Source organism: Bos javanicus, chromosome X, assembly GCF_032452875.1.
Source record: "Bos javanicus breed banteng chromosome X, ARS-OSU_banteng_1.0, whole genome shotgun sequence".
In the NCBI taxonomy this organism is placed as follows: Eukaryota; Metazoa; Chordata; class Mammalia; order Artiodactyla; family Bovidae; genus Bos; species Bos javanicus.
Window position 1 is genome coordinate 143369050 of NC_083897.1, and position 24895 is coordinate 143393944.

The following is a 24895-nucleotide window of genomic DNA, read 5'->3' on the forward strand; positions in this document are numbered from 1 at the left end:
CCCTCTCCTTCTCCTCCCAGCCACCCACAGTGGCCCTAAGTCTGTTCTCAGTGTCTACATCTCCATTGCTACCTTGCAAATAGATTCATCAGTATACATGTATATGCCATATATACGCATTCAGTTCAGTTCAGTTCAGTTCAGTCGCTCAGTCATGTCCGACTCTTTGCGACCCCATGAATCACAGCACACCAGGGCTCCCTGTCCATCACCAAATCCCGGAGTTCACTCAGACTCAATGATAATTGTCTTTCTGTTTCTGACTTACTTTACTCTGTATAATAGGCTCTACGTTCATCCATCTTATTAGGACTGACTCAAATGCGTCCCTGTTCATGGCTGAGTAATATTCCACTGTATACATGTAGCACAGCTTCTTTATCCATTCACTTTCCGATGGACATCTAGGTTGCTTCCATGCCCTGCTGCTGCTGCTAAGTCGCTTCAGTCGTGTCCGACTCTGAGCTATCATAAGTAGAGCCTTCAGTCTTCTGGATTTTTGACCCTGAGGTAGAAGTTCCTTTTATTTTAATATTGATGTTTGTTTTTCAACTGCTGGGGAGAAAATTTGTATCTGCTGATGAAGATTAGATTTGAGTCCCTTCCTGGGAAAGATGGGCTTCCCTGGTGGCTCAGCTGGTAAAGAGTCCCCTGCAATTCGGGAAATCCCTGGGTTCGATCCCTGGGTTGGGAAGATCCCCTGGAGAAGGGAAAGGCCACCTACTCCAGTATTCTGTCCTAGAGAATTCCATGGACAGCCCATGGAATCGCCAAGAGTCAGACAGGACTGACCGGCTTTCACACTCGCACACTCACTGACACTGGGAAAGATGTCCTGACATGTTTATTTTAAAAAGTAAAAAATGAAAGTGTTAGTCATTCAGCTGTGTCCGACGCTTTGCGACCCCATGGACTGTAGCCCACCAGGCTCTTCTGTCCATGGGATTCTCCAGGCAAGAATACTGGAGTGGGTTGCCATTTCCTTCTCCAGGGGATCTTCCTGACCCAGGGATTGAACCCAGGTCTCGTGCATTGCAGGCAGATTCTTTAGCATCTGAGCCTTCAATATACAAAACTCTTACAAGAAAACAGAGGGTTAAATCTTCATGACTTTCGATTCGGTGATTCCCTAGCTATAACATCAAGCCTGAATATTCATTGGAAGGACTGATGCTGAAGCTGAAACTCCAATCCTTTGGCCACCTGATGCAAAGAATTGACTTGTTGCTGGGATCTGATGCTGGGAAAGATTGGAGGCTGGAGTAGAAGGGGATGACAGAGGATGAGATGGTTGGATGGCATCACTGACTCGATAGACATGAGTTTGGGTGAACTCCAGGAGTTGGTGATGGACAGGGAGGCCTGGCGTGCTGCAGGCCATGGCGTCACAGAGTCAGACTCGACTGAGCGACTGAACGGAACTATCTATGACTTTGAAAGCGCAAACAACACAAGAAAGGGGAAATAGGTAGGTTTTGCCTCATCGGAATTAAAAACGGGTATGTCCACAATCAGGACTTTCCTGGTGGCTCAGACGGTAATCAGCAGAGTGCGAAGACAGCCGTCAGCACAAGAGATTTTACTCGCAGCATCCTGCGTGTTGCTATCTCTGAATTTAACGTGCGTTTTACTGCACTTGGCAGCCAGGTGGCAGTCACCATCTATTTCTGCCTAAACTCTCTGCCGACACCTTCCAGAAAGGTCAGGAGAAAGGCTGATCCAGGGGTTTGAATGAGCAACTCAGGGCATGTCTATTCTTGTCGTGACCCCACCTTTTCCAGATTGTGGGGTTGTTTTTTGTTTTTGGTTCCAGAAATCTGTGACCAAAGCGGACCAACCAGCTATAAGGAATTTCAATCCCCAATCGTCCCAGTTTTCACCCATTCTGGGGTGTGAGAACAGTGACATTGGGCTTCCCAGGCAGCATTCGTGGTAAAGAACCTGCCCGCCAGTGCAGGCAACATAAGAGAGGCGGGTTCGATCCCTGGGTCAGAGGATCCCCTGGAGAAGGGAAGGGCTATCCGCGCCAGTATTCTTGCCTGGAGAATCCCCATGGACAGGGGAGCCTGGTGGGCTGCAGTCCATGGGGTCACAAAGAGTCGGGACATGACTGAGCGTCTGAACAGCAACAAAATAAGTGATTCACTTTGCTGTAGAGCAGAAACTAACCCCGAGTGGTCAAGCAACTCTACTCCAATAAAAATTAATTTAAAAAAAGAAATGGATGTTCTGCCACCGTATGGAAAAATGTTTCCCCTAGCCAACAGAAAAGGAAAAAAAAAAAAAGGCATGATGCTGAAAAGCAGTTTACACAGATGGTCATGCTATTGAGAGGGTAACAGGCCAGGGGTCTCCAAAGGGAGGAAATAGGCTGCAAGTGTCAGACACTTTTTATCTCTCCCTTAAGGGGCAGGAGGAGACAAAGTTCAAGTGTCAGATTTTTTCTTCCTTGTCTATACAAAATTAAAAGGAGGTTTCTCTTAAAATTCTCTGTTGCCATGCCGACACCTGGTTCCACCGGAACTTTTCTCCAACCTTGAGCTAAGCAATGCATTTTTCTTATGGAAATGTTTTTCTTAAGATATTCGAATGAAACTATGCCTTTGCTTTGAGATTTGCCTTTCTTCAAAATGATTCCACCTAAGACTTTTTTTTTTCTTTTCTCAAACCTTGGGCTGATAATAGCTCAACAAACCAGTTCTGGTGTCAATTGTTTTGTGGCTAAGGGATACCACACCCTGTGCTAAGCTATCTCAAAAATGCATATTGTGGGAGAGCGGTGTGATGAAACTCCTCTTCAGCTTTGAGGTGTCTCTCTTATCTGATTAATAGCTTTCTAAGAGACATAGAATGGCTTGCTAAAAACCAGCAAAGGGTAGGGGCACTCCTTCTGCCCCTTTCTGATGTCTGTGACAGAAGCTTTGTCTGTCTCTTGTATACTTAAATAAACCTTTGACAAAGAAAAGCTCTGAGCGATCAAGCCTCATCACTGCCCCCGGGAATTGAGATCCTCTTGTCCGGAGGCCCAGAATCCCCACGTGTTTCAGGGCTCAGCAACAACGTTTTCGTTGCAGGTGATCAAGCGTTGTTCGCACGCACAGAAGGAGTTAAAGCCTCCTTGGAGCCGTCCTCTGTCTTGAGGGAAAGCACACGACATTTCAGGACTTGTGCAAGGGGGCATTTTCAAGGCAACCGCCTCCCTGCTTTGGGACAGGGCCCAGCAAACGCCCCCTGTGTCTTGAGCGGTGTGCCAGACGCGGTCCAGCCCTACTTGTGAATGAAAAGGCTCAGTGTTTGCAGCTGTCGGAGATCCCTTGGCAAGCGTTACCATCTTCTCAAGGAGCACAGAAGATTTTCTGTTCGACAGGCAAAAAAAAAAAAAAAAAGGACGGACGACAGGCCCTCCCGACTGATCTTCTGTGCTATTTTGCAGAGCGTAAGATTTGCTGAGTCCGCGCACAGCCTAACTTGGTTGAGGCGGGACTACTGTTACTCCGGAGAGTGAATCAGCCGCACATGCGTGGACCGCACGGACTTCCCGGGGTCAGAGCCTGAGATCACGTCCCCGCTGCCCGCTGACCTCGGCTGCCCGGGCTCCGAGACTGTCTTGCAGGTAACCCGCTTTTCTTAATTTGTTCTCCAAGCAGCAGCCAGCCAGGCTGGTGACCCTCAGCCCACACGTGGCTGCCTGGCACCCCTCCGGAGTCTGGCTGTACTTGGCAGGCAAATTTTCTTAAAAAAAAAAAGAAAAAAGAAAACAAAGATATCCATGTCAGATGTTGCCTCCAGGCGGGGTTTCTGGAAGGACTGCAGAATTAAATAGCGAAAGAGAGGGCTTCCCTGGTGGCTCAGACGGTAAAGATTCTGCCAGACCTGGGTTAGATCCCTGGGTCGGGAAGATCCCCTGGAGGAGGGCATGGCAACCCAGTCCAGAATCATTGCCTGGAGAACTCCATGGGCAGAGGAGTCTGGTGGGCTACAGTCCACGGGGTCGAGAACAGAGGAATGCTCTGCAGAGTAGATCTCAGATGCTAAGAGATTTCGGAGCACAGGGGACTGAGCACTGAAGAGATGCTGAGATTCAAAACCCAAGCGGGTCTGGGAACGGAGCCCGGAGCGTAGTGGAGAAGCGAAGCGTGCTGCCCGGGGTCTGGAGGGTGGCCAGAAAGCCAGGGGCTTGCAATTCCTTCTGCCCTGGAAGCGCATCAAAGGCTAAATTATAGGTATTACTTCACTGAAGGGCTGTCTTTCTCTTTTTCTGTATCTTTTTTTTTTAATGGAGATATAAATAGCAGATAACATTGTGAGAGTCTGCCGTGTACAAAGGGGACAGTTTGATACACGCAAAAGCTAGTGGAGGTGATGGAATTCCAGTTGAGCTATTCCAAATCCTGAAAGATGATGCTGTGAAAGTGCTGCACTCAATATGCCAGCACATTTGGAAAACTCAGGAGTGGCCACAGGACTGGAAAAGGTCAGTTTTCATTCCAGTGCCAAAGAAAGGCAATGCCAAAGAATGCTCAAACTACTGCACAATTGCACTCATCTTACATGCTAGTAAAGTATTGCTCAAAATTCTCCAAGCCAGGCTTCAGCAATATGTGAACCATGAACTTCCTGATGTTCAAGCTGGTTTTAGAAAAGGCAGAGGAACCAGAGATCAAATTACCAACATCCACTGGATCATGGAAAAAGCAAGAGAGTTCCAGGAAAACATCTATTTCTGCTTTATTGACTATGCCAAAGCCTTTGACTGTGTGGATCACAATAAACTGTGGAAAATTCTGAAAGAGATGGGAATACCAGACCACCTGATCTGCCTCTTGAGAAATTGGTATGCAGGTCAGGAAGCAACAGTTAGAACTGGACATGGAACAACAGACTGGTTCCAAATAGGAAAAGGAGTTCGTCAAGGCTGTATATTGTCACCCTGCTTATTTAACTTATATGCAGAGTACATCATGAGAAACGCTGGACTGGAAGAAACACAAACTGGAATCAATATTGCTGGGAGAAATATCAATAACCTCAGATATGCAGATGACACCACCCTTATGGCAGAAAGTGAAGAGGAACTCAAAAGCCTCTTGATGAAAGTGAAAGTGGAGAGTGTAAAAGTTGGCTTAAAGCCCAACATTCAGAAAACAAAGATCGTGGCATCCGGTCCCACCACTTCATGGGAAATAGATGGGGAAACAGTGGAAACAGTGTCAGACTTTATTTTTCTGGGCTCCAAAATCACTGCAGATGGTGACTGCAGCCATGAAATTAAAAGACGCTTACTCCTTGGAAGGAAAGTTATGACCAACCTAGATAGCATATTCAAAAGCAGAGACATTACTTTGCCAACAAAGGTTCGTCTAGTCAAAGCTATGGTTTTTCCTGTGGTCATGTATGGATGTGAGAGTTGGACTGTGAAGAAGGCTGAGCGCCGAAGATTTGATGCTTTTGAACTGTGGTGTTGGAGAAGACTCTTGAGAGTCCCTTGGACTGCAAGGAGATCCAACCAGTCCATTCTGAAGGAGATCAGCCCTGGGATTTCTTTAGAAGGAATGCTGCTAAAGCTGAAAGTCCAGTACTTTGGCCACCTCATGCAAAGAGTTGACTCACTGGAAAAGACTCTGATGCTGGGAGGGATTGGGGGCAGGAGGAGAAGGGGACGACAGAGGATGAGATGACTTGATGGCGTCACTGACTTGATGGACGTGAGTCTCCGGGAGTTGGTGATGGACAAGGAGGCCTGGCGTGCTGCAATTCATGGGGTCGCAAAGAGTCGGACACGACTGATCGACTGATCTGCTCTGATCTGTGTTGCACTATGTTTGCGTCAACAGCGATAGTGTGAGCCAACACTGCCCTAGCGTAGCATAGTCTCCATGGTTTTTTGTGTGTTCAGAACAATTAAGGTCTAGTCGCTTAATAACTTTGACCCTGGTATTACCTCTGGAATGTATTCACCTACAAAGTGTGAGGTTGCCTCCGTAAACATCTTCCGGTTCCCCCCGGGACAGCTCAGCTGGGAGAAGGACGATGCCCCCAGCTCAGAAGCCCACCCCACCACACAGGCCACATAAGCCAATCTGTCCACTCATAAGCAGAGCTCAGGGTCACTGCAAAAGCCATGCCATGTCAAGGGTCACTGACTCCCCCAAGAGCCAAAATTGGGCTTCCCTCATGTCTTTATCGGAGAAGGCAGTGGCACCCCACTCCAGTCCTCTTGCCTGGAGGGTCGCATGGATGGAGGAGCCTGGTGGGCTGCAGTCCATGGGGTCGCTAAGAGTTGACTGGGCGACTTCACTTTCACTTTTCACTTTCGTGCATTGGAGAAGGAAATGGCAACCCTCTCCAGTGTTCTTGCCTGGAGAATCCCAGGGACGGGGGAGCCTGGTGGGCTGCCGTCTGTGGGGTCACACAGAGTTGGACATGACTGACGTGACTTAGCAGCGTGGCTTTATGGTTCCTCATGGCCACAAAGAGGCTGCCAGGGACCAGCATTTTCATTGCACATAATGTCACCCAGTCACTTGGTGACACTCCGTCTTTATTGGGTATCCAGGGAAAGAAGTAGAAGGTTAGCCCAAGGAGTGATCCTCGCACCAAGGGACATGATTGCCACTCATCTGTACAAAGCATCTCTTGTCACCAGATTAGGTTGTGGACAAACAAATAAACGTGTTCCTCCCTTTTCACGGAAGAGGAAGTGGCAACCCACTCCAGTGTTCTTGCCTGGAGAATCCCAGGGACAGGGGAGCCTGGTGGGCTACAGTCCACAGGGTCGCAAAGAGTCAGACACGACTGAGCTACCAATGCAACACTTCCCTTTTCTTACTGTTGTTTGCTACAGATAGTAGCATACCACGTGCTATCCTGACGCTGTCTCTCTTTTTTTTAATTTATTTTTTATTGAAGAATGATTGCTTTACAGAAATTTGCTGTTTTCTGTCAAACCTCAACATGAATCAGGCATAGGTATACATATGTCCCCTCCCTTTTGAAACTCCCTCCTATCTCCCTCCCCATCCCAGCCCTCTAGGTTGAACACAGAGCCCCTGTTTGAGTTTCCTGAGCCATACAGCAAATTCCCGTTGGTTGTCTATGTTACATATAGTAAATAAGTTTCCATGAAACCTTTTTCATTAAAAAAAAAAAAAATACTGGATATATGGGCTTCCCTGGTGGCTCAGCGGTAAAGAATCCACCTGCCAATGCAGGAGACCCAGGTTTGATCCCTGGGTCTGGAAGATCCCCTGGAGAAAGAAATGGCAACCCACTCTAGGATTCTTGCCTGGAGAATCCCATGCGCAGAGGAGCTTAGCAGGCTTCGGCCCCTACAGGGTCGCAAAGTGTGGGACACGACTGAGCAACTAAGCAATAACAAAATATTGCATATGTAGATGACGTGGTCCATCCACAGAACCGAATACCATTTAGCCATGTCGCGGGATTCTGACGCAGGCTACAACGTGGGCGAACCATGAGGACATTTGGCTATGTGAGATACGCTGGACAGGAAAGGACAAATATTGTACAGTCCAGTACTCTTGCCTGGAAAATCCCATGGACGGAGGAGCCTGGTGGGCTGCAGTCCATGGGGTCTCAAAGAGTCGGACACAGCTGAGCAACTTCACTTTCATTTTTCACCTTCATGCTTTGGAGAAGGAAATGGCAACCCACTCCAGTGTTCTTGCCTGGAGAATCCCAGGGACGGGGAAGCCCGGTGGGCTGCCGTCTATGGGGTCGCACAGAGTCGGACACGACTGAAGCGACTTAGCAGCAGCAGCAGCATGGATATAAGCAGCCTAGACTCGTCCGATTCATGGAGACAGAAAGCAGGAGGGTGGGCTCCGTGGGCTGGGGGAGCAGGGTGGGCAAGAGGGTGGTTAATGGGGACAGAGTCTCGGTCTGCGGAGATGAACTAGTTCCGAATGTGGGCAGTGGGGACGTCTGCACAAGGGTGTATAGTTGTGCTCACTGCCACGGTGCTCTGCGTGTAACGATGGAGACGGGAAATTCTGAGATGTCTGCTTCTTGCTGTTTAGTCTCCAGGTCCTGTCCGACTCTTTTTCCAACTTCATGCACTGTAGCCCCGCCAGGCTCCTCTTGTCCGTGGGATTCTGCAGGCAAGAATCCTGGAGAGGGTTGCCGTTTCCTCCTCCAGGGGATCGTCCAGAGCCAGGGATGGAACTCAGGTCTCCTGCATTGGCAGGCGGTTTCTTTACTACTAGTGCCTCCTGGGAAGGGATTTCATATTGATATGACATGCTCTTCCATACAAATCTTTTTTATTTTTAATTAGTGTGTGTTTACCACAATTCAAAGGCAATCAGGGCTTCCCTGATGGCTCAGCTGGTAAATAATCCACCTGCAATGCAGGAGACCTGGGTTCGATCCCTGGGGTGGGAAGATGACCTGGAGAAGGGATAAGCTACCTACTCCAGTATTCTTGGGCTTCCCTGGTATCTCAGCTGCTAAAGAATCCGCCAGCAATGCGGGAGACCTGGGTTCTATCTCTGGATTGGGAAGATTCCCCTGGAGAAGGGAAAGCCTACCCACTAAAGTGTTCTGGCCTGGAGAATTCCAGGGACTTATGTATAGTCCATGGGGTCGCAAAGAGTCGGACACGACTGAGCGACTTTCACTTTCACCAGAATTAAAAATAAAAAATATGTATTAGAGATCATGTCGTATCGATGTCTTATCACTTCATTTTGCATCTTCCTTTATCCTGCTTCCTTTATGTCAGGGATCAGAAACCTCTGGTGCCTTCCACCAACTCAGCCTGTCTTTGGAAATCCAGTTTTATTGACGGACAAGCTCAGCTGTCTGGATGGTCGAGGGCCACGTCCCGCTGCAACAGCAGAAAGAAGTGGCAGCGACAAGACCACCTTGGCAGAAAAGCCCAAAATATTAATTATCACGTTCTTGATAAACACGTGTTCTACTTTTTTTTTTTCCTCTCTTTTTCTTTTTTTTTTTTTGCTCACACCTCAAGTCTCCCAGGATCTTCGGTCCCTGACCAGGGATTGAAACTGGACCCAGAATTAGCAGCATGGAATCCTAACCACTGGACCACCGGAGGTGGGGGTACACGTTTGTATACTTTTTTTTTTTTTTTTTGAAAATGTTATTTATTGATTGGACTGTGATGGGTCTTCATTACTGCTCAAGGAGTTTTCTCTAGTGCCACCGAGCAGGGGCTCCTCTCTAGCTGTGGTCTGCGGGCTTCTCACTGCAGTGGTTTGTCTTGTTGCCCAGCACGGGCTCCAAGCTTCTGCAGCTGCAGCTCGTGGCCTCAAGAGCACCAGCTCAGTTAGTTGCTGCTCCTCGGCACCTGGGATCTTCCTGGACTAGAGAACCCGTGTCTCCCTCTCCGGCAGGTGGATTCTTTACGACTGGGCCACTGGGAAAGGCCTTACATTCTTTTTTTTTTTTTTTCGAGTCACATCAGGACTCAGACACAAAAGGTAGAAACCCCAAACCAGCTGGTTTATTTTTTCCTGGTCAAGATGAAGGAGAGTTCCACCCAGGACATACCCACTCTAGCCTACTTCCTGCAGTCTGGCCCCAAGGATATTGCTCGGACAGGCTTGCCAGGAGGCTCAGTGGTAACCAACCTGCCTGCAGGGCAAGAGACGCAGGCGTCCTGGGTTCAATCCCTGGGTCGGGAAGATCCCCTTGGAGGAGGGCACGGCCACCCAGAGCAGTATTCTTGCCTGGAGAATCCCGGGGACGGAGGAGCTCGGTGGGCTGCAGTCTGTGGGGTTGCAGAGACTGGAGTAGGACAGAGTGAGCACTCACGTTGTTTGCACACTGGCCCCATCTGATCCAAGGACCTACCTCGAGGGCATCCAGGACCTCGTCAAACAACACGCCACCAGCCTGCCGCAGGACTGGAACATCCGCTTCGTCCCGGAGTTTGTGTAAACAGGACTGGTAAACCACAACCTGGGTGAGGTCCCAGGATTCTAGAACCTTCGGGGGAAACGCAGCTTTGCCAGCTGTTGTCGTTCACTCTCTGAGTCAGGTCCGACGCCTGGGACCTCGTGGACTGTAGCCAGGCCAGGCTCCTCTGTCTGTGGGATTCTTCAGGCGAGAAGACTGCAGATGGTTGCCATTTCCTCCTCCAGGGGATCTTCCTGACCCAGCGATCGAACCTGTGTCTCCTCATTACCAGGTGGGTTCTTTAACTACTGAGCCACCAGGGAGAACCTTGCTTCCTTGAGGCTCCATATGTGAGCCTCAAGGTCCATCTGGACCGAACCAGGTTTCCAGCAGCCACGCCTGAATCCAGAACACCTCGGGGAGTTTCACCGCAAGGGAGAAAACGCGGTTTGTTTTGGGGTCTCAAAAGCAATCACCCCCTCTGTCCTAAGCTACATCTAACGAAGTCCACGTTCTGCATTCTGGAGACAGGGTCCAGTGTCTGTAAAGCTTCTTCTGTAGGGAAGAGCACTGCTTTGGTTCTTTGTTTCCAGATTAATTGCTTTACTACTTATGGCTGTGCTGTGTCTTCTTTGCCGTATCCTAGATCACAGGCTCTAGGGCTCACAGACTTCAGTATTTGTGACTCACAGGCTTCCCTGTTCATCCGCAAGAGGGATCTTCCCAACCCAGGGATGGAACCGGCGTCCCCTGCTTTGGCAGGTGGATTCTTTACCGCCGAGCCACCAGGAAGCCCCTGTTTGCTATTTTTGTTGCTGTTCTTGTTTTGGCCACACTGGCCAGCATGCGGGATGTTAGTTTCTCCAACCACGAATTGAACCCACGCCCTTTGCACTGGAAGTACAGAGTCTTAACTACTCGATTGCTAGGAAACTCCAGGAAAAGCCATCCTTTGTGGGTTTTTGGTAACTTTCGCAGGGTATTGGGAGAATCAAATTTTTCCCTCTTGTTGTTGAAACTCTTGAGTATACAAGAGTGCCCTATGCTCTGCCTCACAGGATTGCCCCCGTTGCCTTAGGGCAACTAGTGTCCGAAGCTGACTGGCCTCACAGGACTGCCTGTGTGCTCAGTCGTGTCCGACTCTTTCCTCCTCCAGGGGATCTTCCCGACCCAGGGATTGAACCCACATGCCCTGCATTGCAGGCAGATTCTTTCTTTCTTTTTTTATTTTTTTAACCACTGAGCCGTTGTATTACTTACAGCATTATTATTATATTACATACTGCATTATCAATAGTTCTGTTTCTACTCCCCATGTTAGTACACACCTCTTTATTTCTTACAGGAAATACAAGGAAGAGAGGCCATGTTACGTCCGGAACACTCTTGGTAAGACAGGGCTGTGGGCGATCGGTCATCTTCTCTGTCTGCCCCTGCGTCTCTTCCGGTCAGTTTTTCAGAATCCCTTGATAGTAAAGTGGTCTTTCTCAGTTAGTCACTGATCAATGCCCCTTGGAGTTCCCTGGGGGCTCAGATGGTAAAGAATTTGCCTGCGATGCAGGAGACCTGGGTTTGATCCCTGGGTGGGGAAGATCCCCTGGAGGCATGGCAACCCACTCCAGTATTCCTGCCTGGAGAATCCCATGGGCAGAGGAGCCTGGTGGGCTACAGTCCCCGGGTTGCAAAGAGTCAGACGCGACTGAGCAGCTGAGTGCATGTTAATAAATGTACGACAGCACTGCTTCTGCTTTATGTTTTGGGTTTTTGGCCCCCAGGCATGTAGGACCTCAGCTTCCGGCTGCTGCTGCTGCTGAGTCACTTCAGTCGTGTCCGACTCTGTGCGACCCCATGGACGGCAGCCCACCAGGCTCCACCGTCCCTGGGATTCTCCAGGCAAGAACACTGGAGTGGGTTGCCATTTCCTTCTTAGCTTCCCGATCAGGGATCAAACCTGTCCTCCCTGCATTGGAAGGCAAAATCTTAACTGCTGGACTGCCTGGGAAGAAAAAAAAAAGACAAAAACAAAAAATTCAAATGCCTACATGAGATGTATTCAAACTCTTCTGAAATGGTATTGATACTGTATATTTTAAAAGTGTGAGTTGTTTTAACTAAAAAAAAAAAATCAAATGCCTGTGAAAGTGAAAGTCGCTCAGTCGTGTCCGACTCTTTGCAACCCCATGGAGTATACAGTCCATGGAATTCTCCAGGCCAGAATACTGGAGTGGGTGGCCTTTCCCTTCTCCAGGGGATCTTCCCAACCCAGGGATCGAACCCAGGTCTCCGGAATTGCAGGCAGATTCTTTACCAGCTGAGTCACAAGGGAATGTATTTGAGCCACAAGAGATGTATTCAAACTCTTCTGAAATGGGATGATAATATATATTTTTAAAGTGTGTGAGTTATTTTTAACTATCTGAAATCTGAAATAGGTTGATAATATTTAAACAAATAAAAAAGAGTATGAGTGTTTTTAACTCAAAAAAAAAAAAAGGAAAAAAATGCCTAAGAGAGGTTTGCAAACTTTTATGAAATGGGATGATAATTTTTCTTTTTAAGAGTGTGAGTTGTTTTTAACTAAAAAAAAAAAAAAAAGAAAGAAAGGAAAAAAAAGTCAAATGCCTAAGAGATATATTCAAACTCTTGTGAAATGGGATGATAATATACATTTAAAAAAGTGTGAGTTGTCTTTCACTAAAAAAGAAAAAAATTAAATGCCTAAGCAGTATACTCAGGCTCTTCTGAAATGAGATCATAATATTAACAAAGTGTGAGTTTTTTTTAAACTAAAAAAGGAAAAAAAAAATCAAATGCCTAAAGGATGTATTCAAATTCTTCTGAAATGGGATGATAATATTAAAAAAAAAAAGTGTGAGTCATTTTAACTAAAAAAAAAGAAAAATCAAATGCTTAAGACATGTATTCAGGCTCTTCTGAAATTCGAAACTGATATTAAAAAAAAAGTATGAGTTTCTTTTAACAAAAAAGAAAATGCCTAAGAGATGTATCCAAACTCTTCTGAAATGGGATGATAATTTAATATAATATATATTTAGGGCTTCCCTGGTGGCTCAGCTGGTAAAGAATCCAGCTGCAATGCAGGAGACCCCAGTTCGATTCCTGGGTCGGGAAGAGCCCCTGGAGAAGGGAACAGCTACCCACTCCAGTATTTTTGGGCTTCCCTTGTGGCTCAGCGGGTAAAGAATCTGCCTGCAATGCGGGAGACCTGGGTTCGATCCCTGGGTTGGGAAGATCCCCTGGAGAAGGAAACAGCTACCCACTCCAGTATTCTGGCTTGGAGAATTCCATGAACTGTATAGTCCATGGGGTCGCAAAGAGAAAAAAAAAAAGAAGAAAAATCAAATGCTTAAGACACGTAACCAACCTCTTCTGAAATTCAATGCTAATATCTAAAAAAAGTACGAGTTGCTTTGAACAAAAAGAAAATGCCTAAAAGATGTTTTCATCTGAAATGGGATGATAGCATATATATTATATTTAATATAATATATATTTAACTAAAAAAAGAAGAAAAAATATTGAATGCCTGAGAGATGTATTCAAACTCTTCTGAAATGGGATGATAATATATATATTATATTTAAGAAAGTATAATATTTCCTTCTCCAATGCGTGAAAGGGAAAAGTGAAAGGGAAGTCGCTCAGTCGTGTCCGACTCTTACCGACCCCATGGACTGCAGCCTACCAGGCTCCTCTGTCCATGGGATTTTCCAGGCAAGAGTACTGGACTGGGGTGGCATTGCCTTCTCTGAATATATATTTAATTAATATATGTTATATCTAATATAATATAGCATTTTTTAAAAAGAAGAAAAAAGAATCAAATGCCAGAGAGATGTATTCAAACTCTTCTGAAATGGGATGATAATATATATATTATATATAATAAAATATAATATACAATTAATTAATATATATTTAACGTAATGTACAGTTTTAAAAAGAAGAAAATAGAATCAAGTGCCTAAGAGCTGTATTCAAACTCTTCTGAAATGGGATGATTATATATATATATATAATATATAATATACATTTAATTAATATGTTATATTTAATGTAATATAACATACAGGTTTAAAAAGAAGAAAAAGGATTCAAATGCCTAAGAGATGTATTCAAACTCTCCTGTAAGGGGATGCCCCTCTCAGAGTCCCCTGAACGAGTGCCCCCAGCTTTCCGGCTCACAGAGGCTGTGTACTTAGATGGAACCCCGCACGCAGCCTTGTCTGGTCCTTGTCTTTCAGGAGCTGGCTGGCTCTCGCACTCGCTGTGCTTCTGGCTGCGAAACCCTCAGCCTGCGGCCCTCCACCTGGTCCCCGGCCAAACATCCTCCTTCTGATGGCGGACGATCTCGGCATTGGAGACGTCGGTTGCTATGGCAACACCACCATCAGGCAAGGACGGGAGAACGGCTTATGGGTGCAGAGGTCCACGATAAGCCATCTGACCTTTGGTGTCGGCAATTCAAACTTGAACAGAGCTGTGTCACATCCATTCTTTGTATTGTGTGGGGCTTCCCAGGTGGCTCAGTGGTAAGGAGTTTGCCTGCCAATGCAGGAAATGCGGGTTCGATCCCTGTGTCGGGAAGATCCCTGGGGGGAGGGCTTGGCAACTCACTCCAGTATTCTTGCCTGGAGAATCCCATGGACAGAGGAGCCTGGTGGGCTACAGTCCGTGGGGTCGCAAAGAGTCAGACACGACTGAGCCACTAAAAACACTTCAGTCTTGCATTCTTCCCACGTCTGCACTCAGGCCGGCTCAAAGGTGTAAATAGCTGAATCACTCTACTGTACACCAGAGACTAATGTAATATGGTGAATCAATGATACACCCATATAAAAAAATTTAAATTAAAAAAGACTGAGAGTCCTAAGTGAGGAGTCACCCTGGACTCTCAGTTCTGGATGTTCTGTTGAGTCCATCTCAGCCTCAGCAGTACAATGTGGAAGCTTTTGATAAACAATGCAGTTGGATGGGATTTCCCTGGTGGCCCAGTGGTTAAGACTCTGCCTTCCAATGCAAGGGACCTGGGTTCGATTCCCGCTCTGGGAACTAAGACACTGCGGGTAGCAGGGTGTGGCCAAACATTGATAAACAGTTTTGCAGTTGATGTTTCTTTGATGGTTCAGAAGACATTTGAAGTTTAGCCCTGTTTTTTTCTTTGTTGTTATTAATTTTCAACGGAGTATAGTTGCTTTACGATGTTGTATTAGTTTCTGCTGTACAGTGAATCACCATATGTATACCTGTATCCCCTCTCTTTTGGCATTTTCTTTCCCATTTAGGTCACCTTGGAGCACTGAGCAGAGTTCTCCATGCTGTACTGTAGGTTCTGACTAGTTACCTATTTTATACGTAGTATCATGCTAAGTCGCTTCAGTCATCTCCTGGCGGGCTACAGTCCCCGGGGTCACAAAGAGTTGGACATGATTGAATGAGCCCGCACAGGAAATCAGGGAGTTATTCACTGGTAATTGCCAGGTTTTCTATCAAGTAGGATGTCACTCTGCCTTACGGAAAGGAAAACAAGCCATGTGTTGGTTTGCTGAGGATTAAGAGAGGTAATGTTTCCTTCCTCAGGACTCCAAACATCGACCGCCTCGCGGCGGATGGCGTGAGGCTCACCCAGCATCTGGCCGCTGCCCCTTTGTGCACCCCAAGTAGGGCGGCATTTTTAACGGGCAGATACCCACTCCGATCAGGTTGGTCCTTCCGTCTGTCTAATCACACTGCACAGGAACACGCTCTCTGTAACCCTTCAGGCATGAATTGTTCGGTACAGGGTCGGGAGAATGCTCCAAGTCCCCCTGTATTTTTTTTTTAATGTTTTTATTTAATTGTGGTCAAAGTCACATAATATACAACATCCTATCTTAACCATATTTAACCACACATTTCAAGGGCTTTCCTGGTGGCTCAGACGGTAAAGAATCTGCCTCCAATGCAAGAGACCTGGGTTCGGTCCCTGGGTTGGGGAGATTCCCCTGGAGAAGGGCAGGACTACCCACTCCAGCAGTTCTGGCCTGGAGAATCCCATGGACTCTACAGTCCGTGTGGTCACAGAGACTGGGACACGACTGAGCGACTTTCACCCACAAACTGAAACCGTTGTCTCCATTAAAGACAAAGTTGCCATAACTAGAGAAAAGCCCAAAGTCAGCCATGAAGACCCAGAGTAGCCAAAAAATAAAACAGACATAAAAAAAAAAAATTTTTTTTTAAAGAAACTATACTGGGTGAAAATGCAGAGAAATAAAGCCCAGGAGGTCAACTCATGTTGGAAGGTTAAATTTTCCATCGCATATTGAGTCGTGGAGATTTCCACCAAATACTCTGAGTTGAAATAATAAAGGTAGAGACTTCCCTGGTGGTGCAGTGGCTGACTGTGCACCCAACGCAGGGGCCCTGAGTTCAATCCTTGCTCACAAAACTGAGACCCCCACATGCAGAAACTAGGAGTTCACACACACAGTTAACAGATCCTGTGGGCCCGCCTAAGACCCAGCGCAGCCAAGTAGGTAAAAGGAAAATATTAAGTAGGGGACTCAGATCATAAAGAATCTGCCTGCAATGCAGGAGACCCACGTTCCATCCCTGGGAAGGGAAGATCCCCTGGAGAAGGGACTGACTACCCACTCCAGTATTCTTCCCTGGAAAATCCTATAGACAGAGGAGCCTGCTGTGTTACTTCCATGGCTCACAAAGACTCAGACAGGACTGCGTGACTAACACTTAACAATAGCAGTGATGATACAACTCGATGTCTGACTGTAACGTCTCTCTGAACACCTTTCATCAAAGGTATGGTTTCCAGTCAAGGTCTCCGTGTTCTTCAGTGGACAGCGGTCTCTGGAGGACTTCCACCCAGCGAAATAACTTTTGCAAAAATACTGAAAGCTAAAGGCTATACCACTGGACTCATAGGTATGTACACTTTCTAAGGATTAAGCACATTACTATTTGTTTCTTCTGAAGACTTTTATACTGGACTCGGTTTAGACGATCCCAATTTTGTTGGCAGGATCCAAAGAACCATAGTCAGGAGCCCAACAGTATTGGGCACATTATTTTTATAGGGACATTTAATTCACCTATGGGCTTCCCTGACAGCTCAGTTGTAAGGAATCCGCCTGCAATACAGGAGACCCCGGTTCGATCCCGAGTTAGGAAGATCCGCTGGAGAAGGGATAGGCTGCCCACTCCAGTATTCTTGGGCTTCACTTGTGGCTCAGCTGGTAAAGAATCCGCCTGCAATGCGAGAGACCTGGGTTTGATCCCTGGGTTGGGAAGATTCCCCTGGAGAAGGGAATGGCTACCCACTCCAGTATTCTGGCCTGGGGGATTCCATGGACTGTATAGTCCATGGGGTCGCAAAGAGTTGGACACGACGGAGCGACTTTCACTTTCACTTCAACTAAAAAGTTTGCAAATGAAATAGTTGGGAAACACAGTAGAATTTCTCACTGGACATAAAGCTCCACGCGTGCTGGAATGGTGCTACCCAGGTTGCTTCATGCAAAGTAGATGTGCCAGAAATATCAGCTGAATGAGATATTTGCCATTTCATGCAAATTTCTGATACGTTATGATTTAAAAGCTTAGAAATTGGGCGGGGTTAGAGAGGGAGTTTGGGATGGACATGGACATACTGCTGTATTTAACAAGGAGAACCAGCAAGGACCTGCTGGACAGCACAGGGAACTCTGCTCAATACTCTGTAATAACCTTATGGTTCCCGGGGGGAAGGATGGGGGAAGGGATAGTCAGGGAGTCTGGGATGGACATGGACACACTGCTGTGTTTAACATGGAGAACCAGCAAGGACCTGCTGTCCAGCACAGGGAACTCTGCTCAATAGTCTGTAATAATCTAAGTGAGGAAAAATTTTGAAAAAGAAGAGAGAACGTGCATATGTATCACTGATTCACTTTGCTCTACATCTGAAACTAACAGAACTCTGTTAATAATACTCCAATATGAAATAAAAACTAAAAAAATAAAAATATAACTGCAAATCATCTGCAAGACAGCATTGGAGGCATCACAGATGTGACAGTAACAAATTTTCAACAGCATGCAAAATCTCTCTAAGGTTCCCACTCAAGCCCACATGGAGTTCTAATCTGTTGCTGTTGCTCAGTCACTCAGTCGTGTCCGACTCTTCGAGACCCCATGGACTGCAGCACACCAGGCCTCCCTGCCCTTCATCATCTCCCAGAGTTTGCTGAAACTCGTGTCCATTGAGTTGGTGATGCCATCCAACCATCTCCTCCTCTGTTGCCCCCTTCTCCTGGCTTCAGTCTTTTCCAGCATCAGGGGTCTTTTCAAATGAGTCCGTTCTTTGCATCAGGTGGCCAAAATATTGGAGCCTCAGCTTCAGCATCAGTCCTTCTAATGAATATTCAGGACTGATTTCCTTTAGGATGGACTGCTTGGATCTCCATCCAGTCCAAGGGGTTCTCAAGAGCCTTCTTCAACACCGCAGTTCAAAAGCATCAATTCTTTGATGCTCAGCTTTCTTTCTGGTCCAACTCTCACATCCATACATGACCACTGGAAAAACCATAGCTTTGACTAGATGGACCTTTGCTGGCTTGGTTATGGAGTTCTCAACTGAGAAACAGCAAGATGCAGGCAACTCATGAGTGTTTCAAAGGACGATCAGACTCTGGGAAGATGGAGATGGTGATTAGCTTTAACGGGCACCAGAAATGCGGGCACAGGAACGTCTTGCCTTGACCCAACCTGGCCAGGTTCCTTGGGAAGTAACAGCAAACACTTTCCCCTGCCCAGCTGCCTGCATCCTGACCTCATCCCACGATGTGGCAAGCACGTCATACCCACTCTCCAAAAGATGAAAGGAACATTGTCACATCTGCACACTTTTTTTTTTTTTTTTTGCCTATTTTCCAGGAAAATGGCATTTGGGTCTCAGCTGTGCGTCTCCCGACGATCACTGCCACCACCCGCTCAATCACGGCTTCGACCATTTCTACGGAATGCCGTTCAGCATGATGGCAGACTGTGAGCGCTGGGAACTATCCGAGAAGCGTGCGGTCCTGGAGAGTCGACTCGACGTCTGCTTCCAGCTCGTGGCCTTGGCCACGCTCACACTCACAATCGGGAAACTCACCCACCTGATACCGGGCGCCTCCTGGACTCTGGTCATCTGGTTGGCCGTCGTGTGCCTCCTGCTCTTCGCCACTTCCTGTTTGGTGGGCGCCCTGATCATGCACGCGGACTGCTTTCTGATGCGGAATCACTCCATTGCAGAGCAGCCCATGCGCTCTCAGAGGACGACGCCACTCATGCTCCAGGAGGTCTCATCCTTCGTCAAAAGGTGAGTGCAGAAAGGCGCTTCAGGGTGAAGACGCATGCCGAGTCTCCTTCTTCCAAAATGGGTAGGTTGTTGTTCGGTCACTCAGTCATGTCTGACTCTTCGGGCCCCGATGGACTGCATCAGACCAGGCCTCCCTGTCCATCACCAACTCCTGGAGCTTACTCAAACTCACGTCCATCACGTTGGCAATGCCATCCAACCATCTCATCCTCTGCTGCCCCCTTCCCCTCTTGTTAATAGGTATAAAAAAAGTGAAACTGTAGTTGCTGAGTCATATCTGATGCTTTACAACCTCATGGACTACAGCCCACCAGGCTCCTTTATCTATGGGATTCTCCAGGCAAGAATACTGGACTGGGTTGCCATTTCCTCCTCCAGGGGATCTTCCCCACCCAGGCATCAAACCCAGGTCTCCTGTGTTGCAAGCAGATTCTTTACCAACTGAGCCACCAGGGAAGCCCGCATGGTGAAATCGTTCTGGCTCAGAAAGACCATTTTGGTAAAATGGAGGCTGAGTGACATTCCCTGGAACCCAACTGGGTCCCCTGAAACAAGTGGCCAAGAAATAAGGCCAGGTGTGTTGTATCGGTTTTCAGACACAAGCAAGGACCTTTCCTCCTTTTTGTGTCCTTTCTGCACGTCCACACCCCTCTGGTCACGACGGAGAACTTCCGCGGGAGGAGTCCCCACGGGCTTTACGGGGACAACACGGAAGAGATGGACTGGATGGTGGGTGAGTAGCTTTTCTTCGTTGCTGTGCGGACACTTTAACGCCTGGTTCATACTCACCTCTGCCCCCCCTCCTTTCTTCTCTATAACCTTCTTTTCCCTCACTTTTAAGTGTTCTCTACATTGTCCTATGTCTCATGCACCCTTGTACTGCTCCTGAAATTTTTTGGAGGCTGAATGGGGCATATACAAAGAGATGTATGACTCTTAGATCAAAGATGTTTTCTGATTGTTCAGTCTCCAAGTCGTGTCCGACTCTTTGCGACCCCACAGACTGCATCACTCCAGGCTCCTCTGTCCGTCACCATCTCCTAGAGTTTGCTCAAATTCATGCCCAATGAGTTGGTGATGATACCTGATCATCTTATCCTTTGCTGCCCTTTTCTCCTTTTGCCTTCAATCTTTCCCCAGCATCAGAGTCTTTTCCAGTGAGTCAGCTCTTCCCATCAGGTGGCCACAGGACTGGAGTTTTAGCATCAGTCCTTCCAATGAATATTCAGGGTTGGCTTCCTTTAGGATGGACTGGTTTGACCTTGCAGTCCAAAGAACCCTGAGAATCTTCTCCAGCACCACAGTTCGAAAGCATCCGTTCTTTTGCGCTCAGCCTTCTTTATGGCCCAAGTCTCAAGTCTGTACATGACTACTGGAAAAACCACAGCTTTGACTACAGAGACTAGAGTACCACACTTCTATTACTGGTCACTCGCTATGCTTTCATACTAAAGACTCCTTTTCATGCAGCAGTCCAAAAATTTGGTGAAAGACTGTCTTCTGTTTTGACCGCCTCAGACACATCTGTTCCTTGCAGGCCAGATCCTTGAGACTTTGGATACAGAAGGGTTGACCAACAGTACCCTCGTTTACTTTACATCGGATCACGGGGGATCCTTAGAGGCTCGGTTTGGAAACAACCAATACGGTGGCTGGAATGGGATATATAAAGGTGAGACTGAGGCATTCCCGGATGTGTCTTCATCTCGTCCCAATAATTCTCAACCCTTCCTCTGGAAGGTGAGTTTACAAAAGCAAAGTCATAAAAATCAGAAGAACTCAAATGATCACCATGGTGGACAGAATCATGTCCCCAAAGACGTCCACATCCTTTATAGACACGTGGTTGATAGACAGAATGATGTCCCCAGAGACGTCCATATACTGACCCCCGAGTGGTGGACAGAATAATGTCTCCCGAGACATTCACATCCTGACCCCAGTATGGTAGAAAACCCACACCCAGATTAATAAGGAAAATAAAATCTGACCGTGTAGGAGCTAAATGTCATCATGTCCTTAAACAGAGAGGGACAGAAAGAGTGATTTGCAACGAACAGAAGGGTCTAGTTACCCAGGGAAGCAACCCCTGATTTTGAATCGCATTCTTTCCTGTTCACGTTTAAACGCAGGAGGCAAAGGCATGGCCGGCTGGGAAGGCGGGATCCGGGTCCCGGGGATATTCCGGTGGCCCGGGGTCCTGCCGGCCGGCCGCGTGGTCCACGAGCCCACCAGCCTGATGGACATCTTCCCCACCGTGGTGCACCTCGCAGGCGGCCAGGTGCCCCAGGACAGGTAAAGACCGGCCCAGAGAAGGCAACTCCGTGTTGCCTGGAGACAACATGTGCATCAAACATCACCGTCCCTTTCGTCGGGCCTAAAACACCCACGAGATCGGGACCTGGAAAAGCATTCATCATCAGGGCCTCCAGTATTTGCTTTACGGAGGACACATGTCCTTCTCCTGAGTTAAAAGTGGAGCCTTTTGAGTATAAGGACGATGGTCCCTGAAACGCTCCAGTACATTTACTGACAGTTCGTCACAAGAGTCCTTTTCACGTAGCCTGGTGGGGACTTTTGATGTTTCCGTTTTTTTTTTTTTTCCCACTTTAAATATTACAGAGACTTCCCTGGAAGTCTGGTGGTTGAGACTCCGTACTTCCAATGCAGGGGTTGTGGGTTCAATCCCTAGTCAGGGAACTAAGATCCTGCATGCAGTACAATATGGCACCCCCCAAAATCATAGAAAATTTGGGAGTAAAATAAAAGAAAATAATTTAAGCTTGCTAACATACAGATGAATACATAATTAATTTATATGATGAAAGTGAAAGGATTAGTCTCCCAGTCGTGTCTGACTCTTTGCAACCCCGTGTACTGTCCCCCGCCAGGCTCCTCTGTCCATGGGATTTTCCGGGTAGGAATACTGGAGTGGGTTGCCTTGCCCTTCTCCAGGGGATCTTCCCAACCCACGGATCGAGCCCCAGTCTCCTACATTGCAGGCAGAGTCTTTACTGTCTGAGCCACCAAGGAAGCCCCATATTATATGATACCTGTATACTATATGTATTTAGATGTATATAATATACTTAGATATATATATTATATACTTGTATATGTGTGCATGCTAAGTCCCTTCAATTGTGTCTGACTCTTTGCGATGCTATGGACTATAGCCCACTAGGCTCGTGTCTGTCTCCAGGCAAGAAAACTGGAGTGGGCTATTCATATATATATATATATATTTACGTATTTGTATAAAATATGTCTAAATATATCTCTATAGATATACATGTACATATCTATGTATATTTAGACATCTTAATGCATGGACAAAAATTTTAAAGGCTTTACAGTATTCTTTCAACTAACCTCTTACAGGTGGACATTAGCCTTGTTCCTTAAAAAAAAAAAAAAAGCAAAACCTGGCTTTGTCATTTTACTGTCTGTCGTAATTATCTTTTTAGTAAAAATCCCTACAAGTTGAATTTCTGGGTCATAGTCTGTGCCATTTACAGGTAAATTTCTTGATATATTTTGTAAATGTGTTATATATGGCCTATAGAATATATATGTATATTTGTGTATATGATATATATTGTATGTTTTTATGTACTAATATATGTTGTTAGTGTGTGTACATATATGTACATATACATACATGTAGTGTGTGTATGTGTGTTAGTCATTCAGTTGTGTCCCACTCTTTGGGACCCCATGGACTGTAGCCCGCCAGGCTCCTCTGTCCATAGGATTTCCCAGGCAAGGATACTGGAGTGGGTTGCCATTCCCTTCTCCGAGGGATCTTCCTGACCCAGGGATTGAACCTGCTCCTCCTGCATTGGCAGGGAGGTTCTTTACCATGAGCACCAGCTGGGAAGCCCCATATATATCTTGAGTGAAGTGCAAGTCGCTCCGTCGTGTCCGACTCTTTGCGACCCCATGGACTATACAGCCCATGGAATTCTCCAGGCCACTGGGTAGCCTTTCCCTTCTTCAGGGCATCTTCCCAGCCCAGGGACCGAACTCAGGTCTCCTGCACTGCAGGAGGATTCTTTACCAGCTGAGCCACCAGGGAAGCCCCATATATATTGTATATACGCATACGTATTTTATTATATATATTTATGGAATGATTCCAGGTCTTATGGATGCACAGCACATATTCTGTGACGAGTTAAAGGTCCAATCTGTATAAAACCAAGCAGCTGTTTCCCAGACATTAGCGCATCCGTGCATTCAGAATAAGGCTGGGCAGACCTTTGTGTCAGCCCCCAGCAGGGGGCGGGGACCCGCCAGGCTCTTCCAAACAAAGGTCCTGCCTGCAGGCGGATGGTATACCAGTTGCCGGCGGGCTCGCTCAAGGGTCTTGCCCACCTCCCAGCGGCCCCGCCCTGAGTCCGCGCCCCTCGCTCCCACCTGCAGGGTGGTGGACGGCCGGGACCTGCTGGCCCTGCTCCAGGGGACCGCGCGGCACTCGGACCACGAGTTCCTCATGCACTACTGCGAGAGCTTTCTGCACGCCGCCCGGTGGCACCAGCGTGACCGTGAGTCCGCCGCACGCGGGAGCCCGGCTTGGCCTCTGCTCTCCTTTTCTGCTGCCTCACGCCTTTCTTTTATTTCCACGTGATTGTCTTTACTTCCTTCTTGGTGGTATTTTTCTTCCGATCCCAGGAGCATCCTTTAGCTGTCAGTCATCGTGCCCTGGTGGGATGGGAATGCTTGCCTATGGTTTCGTGGTTGTTGAGTCACTAAGTCGTGTCAAACTCTTTGGTGACCCCATGGACTGTGAAGCTCCCCCCAACCCCGCCAGGCTCCTCTGTCCATGGGATTCTCTGGGCAAGAATACTGGAGTGGGTTGCCATGCCCTTCTCCTCCAGGGAATCTTTCCGACCCAGGGATCGAACACGGGTGTCCCGTGTTGCAGCCAGATTTTTTACTGTCTGAGCCACTAGGGAAGCCCACAGCTGTCCCATCCACCCCAAACATGCTCAGAAGACTGGCCACCATCCATCCTTAACCTTCAGTAAGTCCACTAATTGAATCCACTGATTCAGTTAAGTTCACTAATTCTCCCCCTTCCTCCAGGGGGCGCAGTGTGGAAAGTCCACTTCACAACCCCCATCTTCCAGCCAGACGGCGCGGGCGCCTGTTACGGGCAGATAGTGTGCCCCTGCTCGGGGAACAGGGTGACCCACCACGCCCCACCGCTGCTCTTCGACCTGTCCCGAGACCCTTCCGAGGCCCACGCCCTCACGCCGGACACGGAGCCCTCGTTTCACCAGGTGGTGGAGACCGTGGCCCGGGCCGTGGCGGCCCATCGCCAGACGCTCATCCCGGTTCCGCTGCAGCTGGACGCGGCGGACAACACGTGGAAGCCGTGGCTGCAGCCCTGCTGTGGTCGGTTTCCCTTCTGCTGGTGCGATCGGGACGCGGACCCCCGGTAGGAGCCCGCCTGTGATAACCGGCTCACTGGGGTCAAACAAATATAAAACATTGGTGTGAAGTCAAGTTGCCTGCCTGTGTGGGCTTGAATGCTTTCACCTAGAATCCAGGCTTGGGGTTGGTGCAGGGCGGTGGGGTGGCGGGAAGGAAAGGCTGAGATATATGAAGAGTAACATGGAAATTCACATTGCGGCTGCGTCGTGCCAG

General features: G+C 47.7%; 3 protein-coding genes across 12 annotated transcripts in view; 1 reads left to right on the forward strand and 2 right to left on the reverse strand.

Annotated features, from left to right (window-relative positions):
- ARSH (arylsulfatase family member H) overlaps positions 1–24895 on the reverse strand; it is a 52352-nt gene that overhangs the window by 22306 nt on the left and 5151 nt on the right. The gene's annotated exons all lie outside the window — the stretch shown is intronic.
- ARSL (arylsulfatase L) lies at positions 3243–24754 on the forward strand. Of its 9 annotated transcripts, none has more exons than XM_061408255.1 (12): positions 3243–3613; positions 8993–9084; positions 11228–11271; positions 14148–14297; positions 15484–15605; positions 16705–16827; positions 18817–19243; positions 19840–19976; positions 20781–20915; positions 21376–21538; positions 23669–23790; positions 24332–24754. In XM_061408255.1, exons 3-12 carry the CDS (start codon positions 11249–11251, stop codon positions 24688–24690), a joined length of 1761 nt encoding a protein of 586 aa, XP_061264239.1. In that variant the 5' UTR covers positions 3243–3613; positions 8993–9084; positions 11228–11248; the 3' UTR covers positions 24691–24754. The 9 variants fall into 9 exon arrangements, with proteins under 9 accessions (XP_061264239.1, XP_061264237.1, XP_061264244.1 ...); XM_061408253.1 differs by having other exon boundaries at positions 8993–9078; XM_061408260.1 differs by lacking the exon at positions 14148–14297 and having other exon boundaries at positions 8993–9078.
- On the reverse strand, positions 9074–10588 carry LOC133242713 (uncharacterized). The gene is made up of 3 exons (XM_061408850.1): positions 10573–10588; positions 10243–10343; positions 9074–10005 (listed from the first exon to the last, which is right to left on the reverse strand). Exons 1-3 carry the CDS (start codon positions 10586–10588, stop codon positions 9502–9504), a joined length of 621 nt encoding a protein of 206 aa, XP_061264834.1. The 3' UTR covers positions 9074–9501.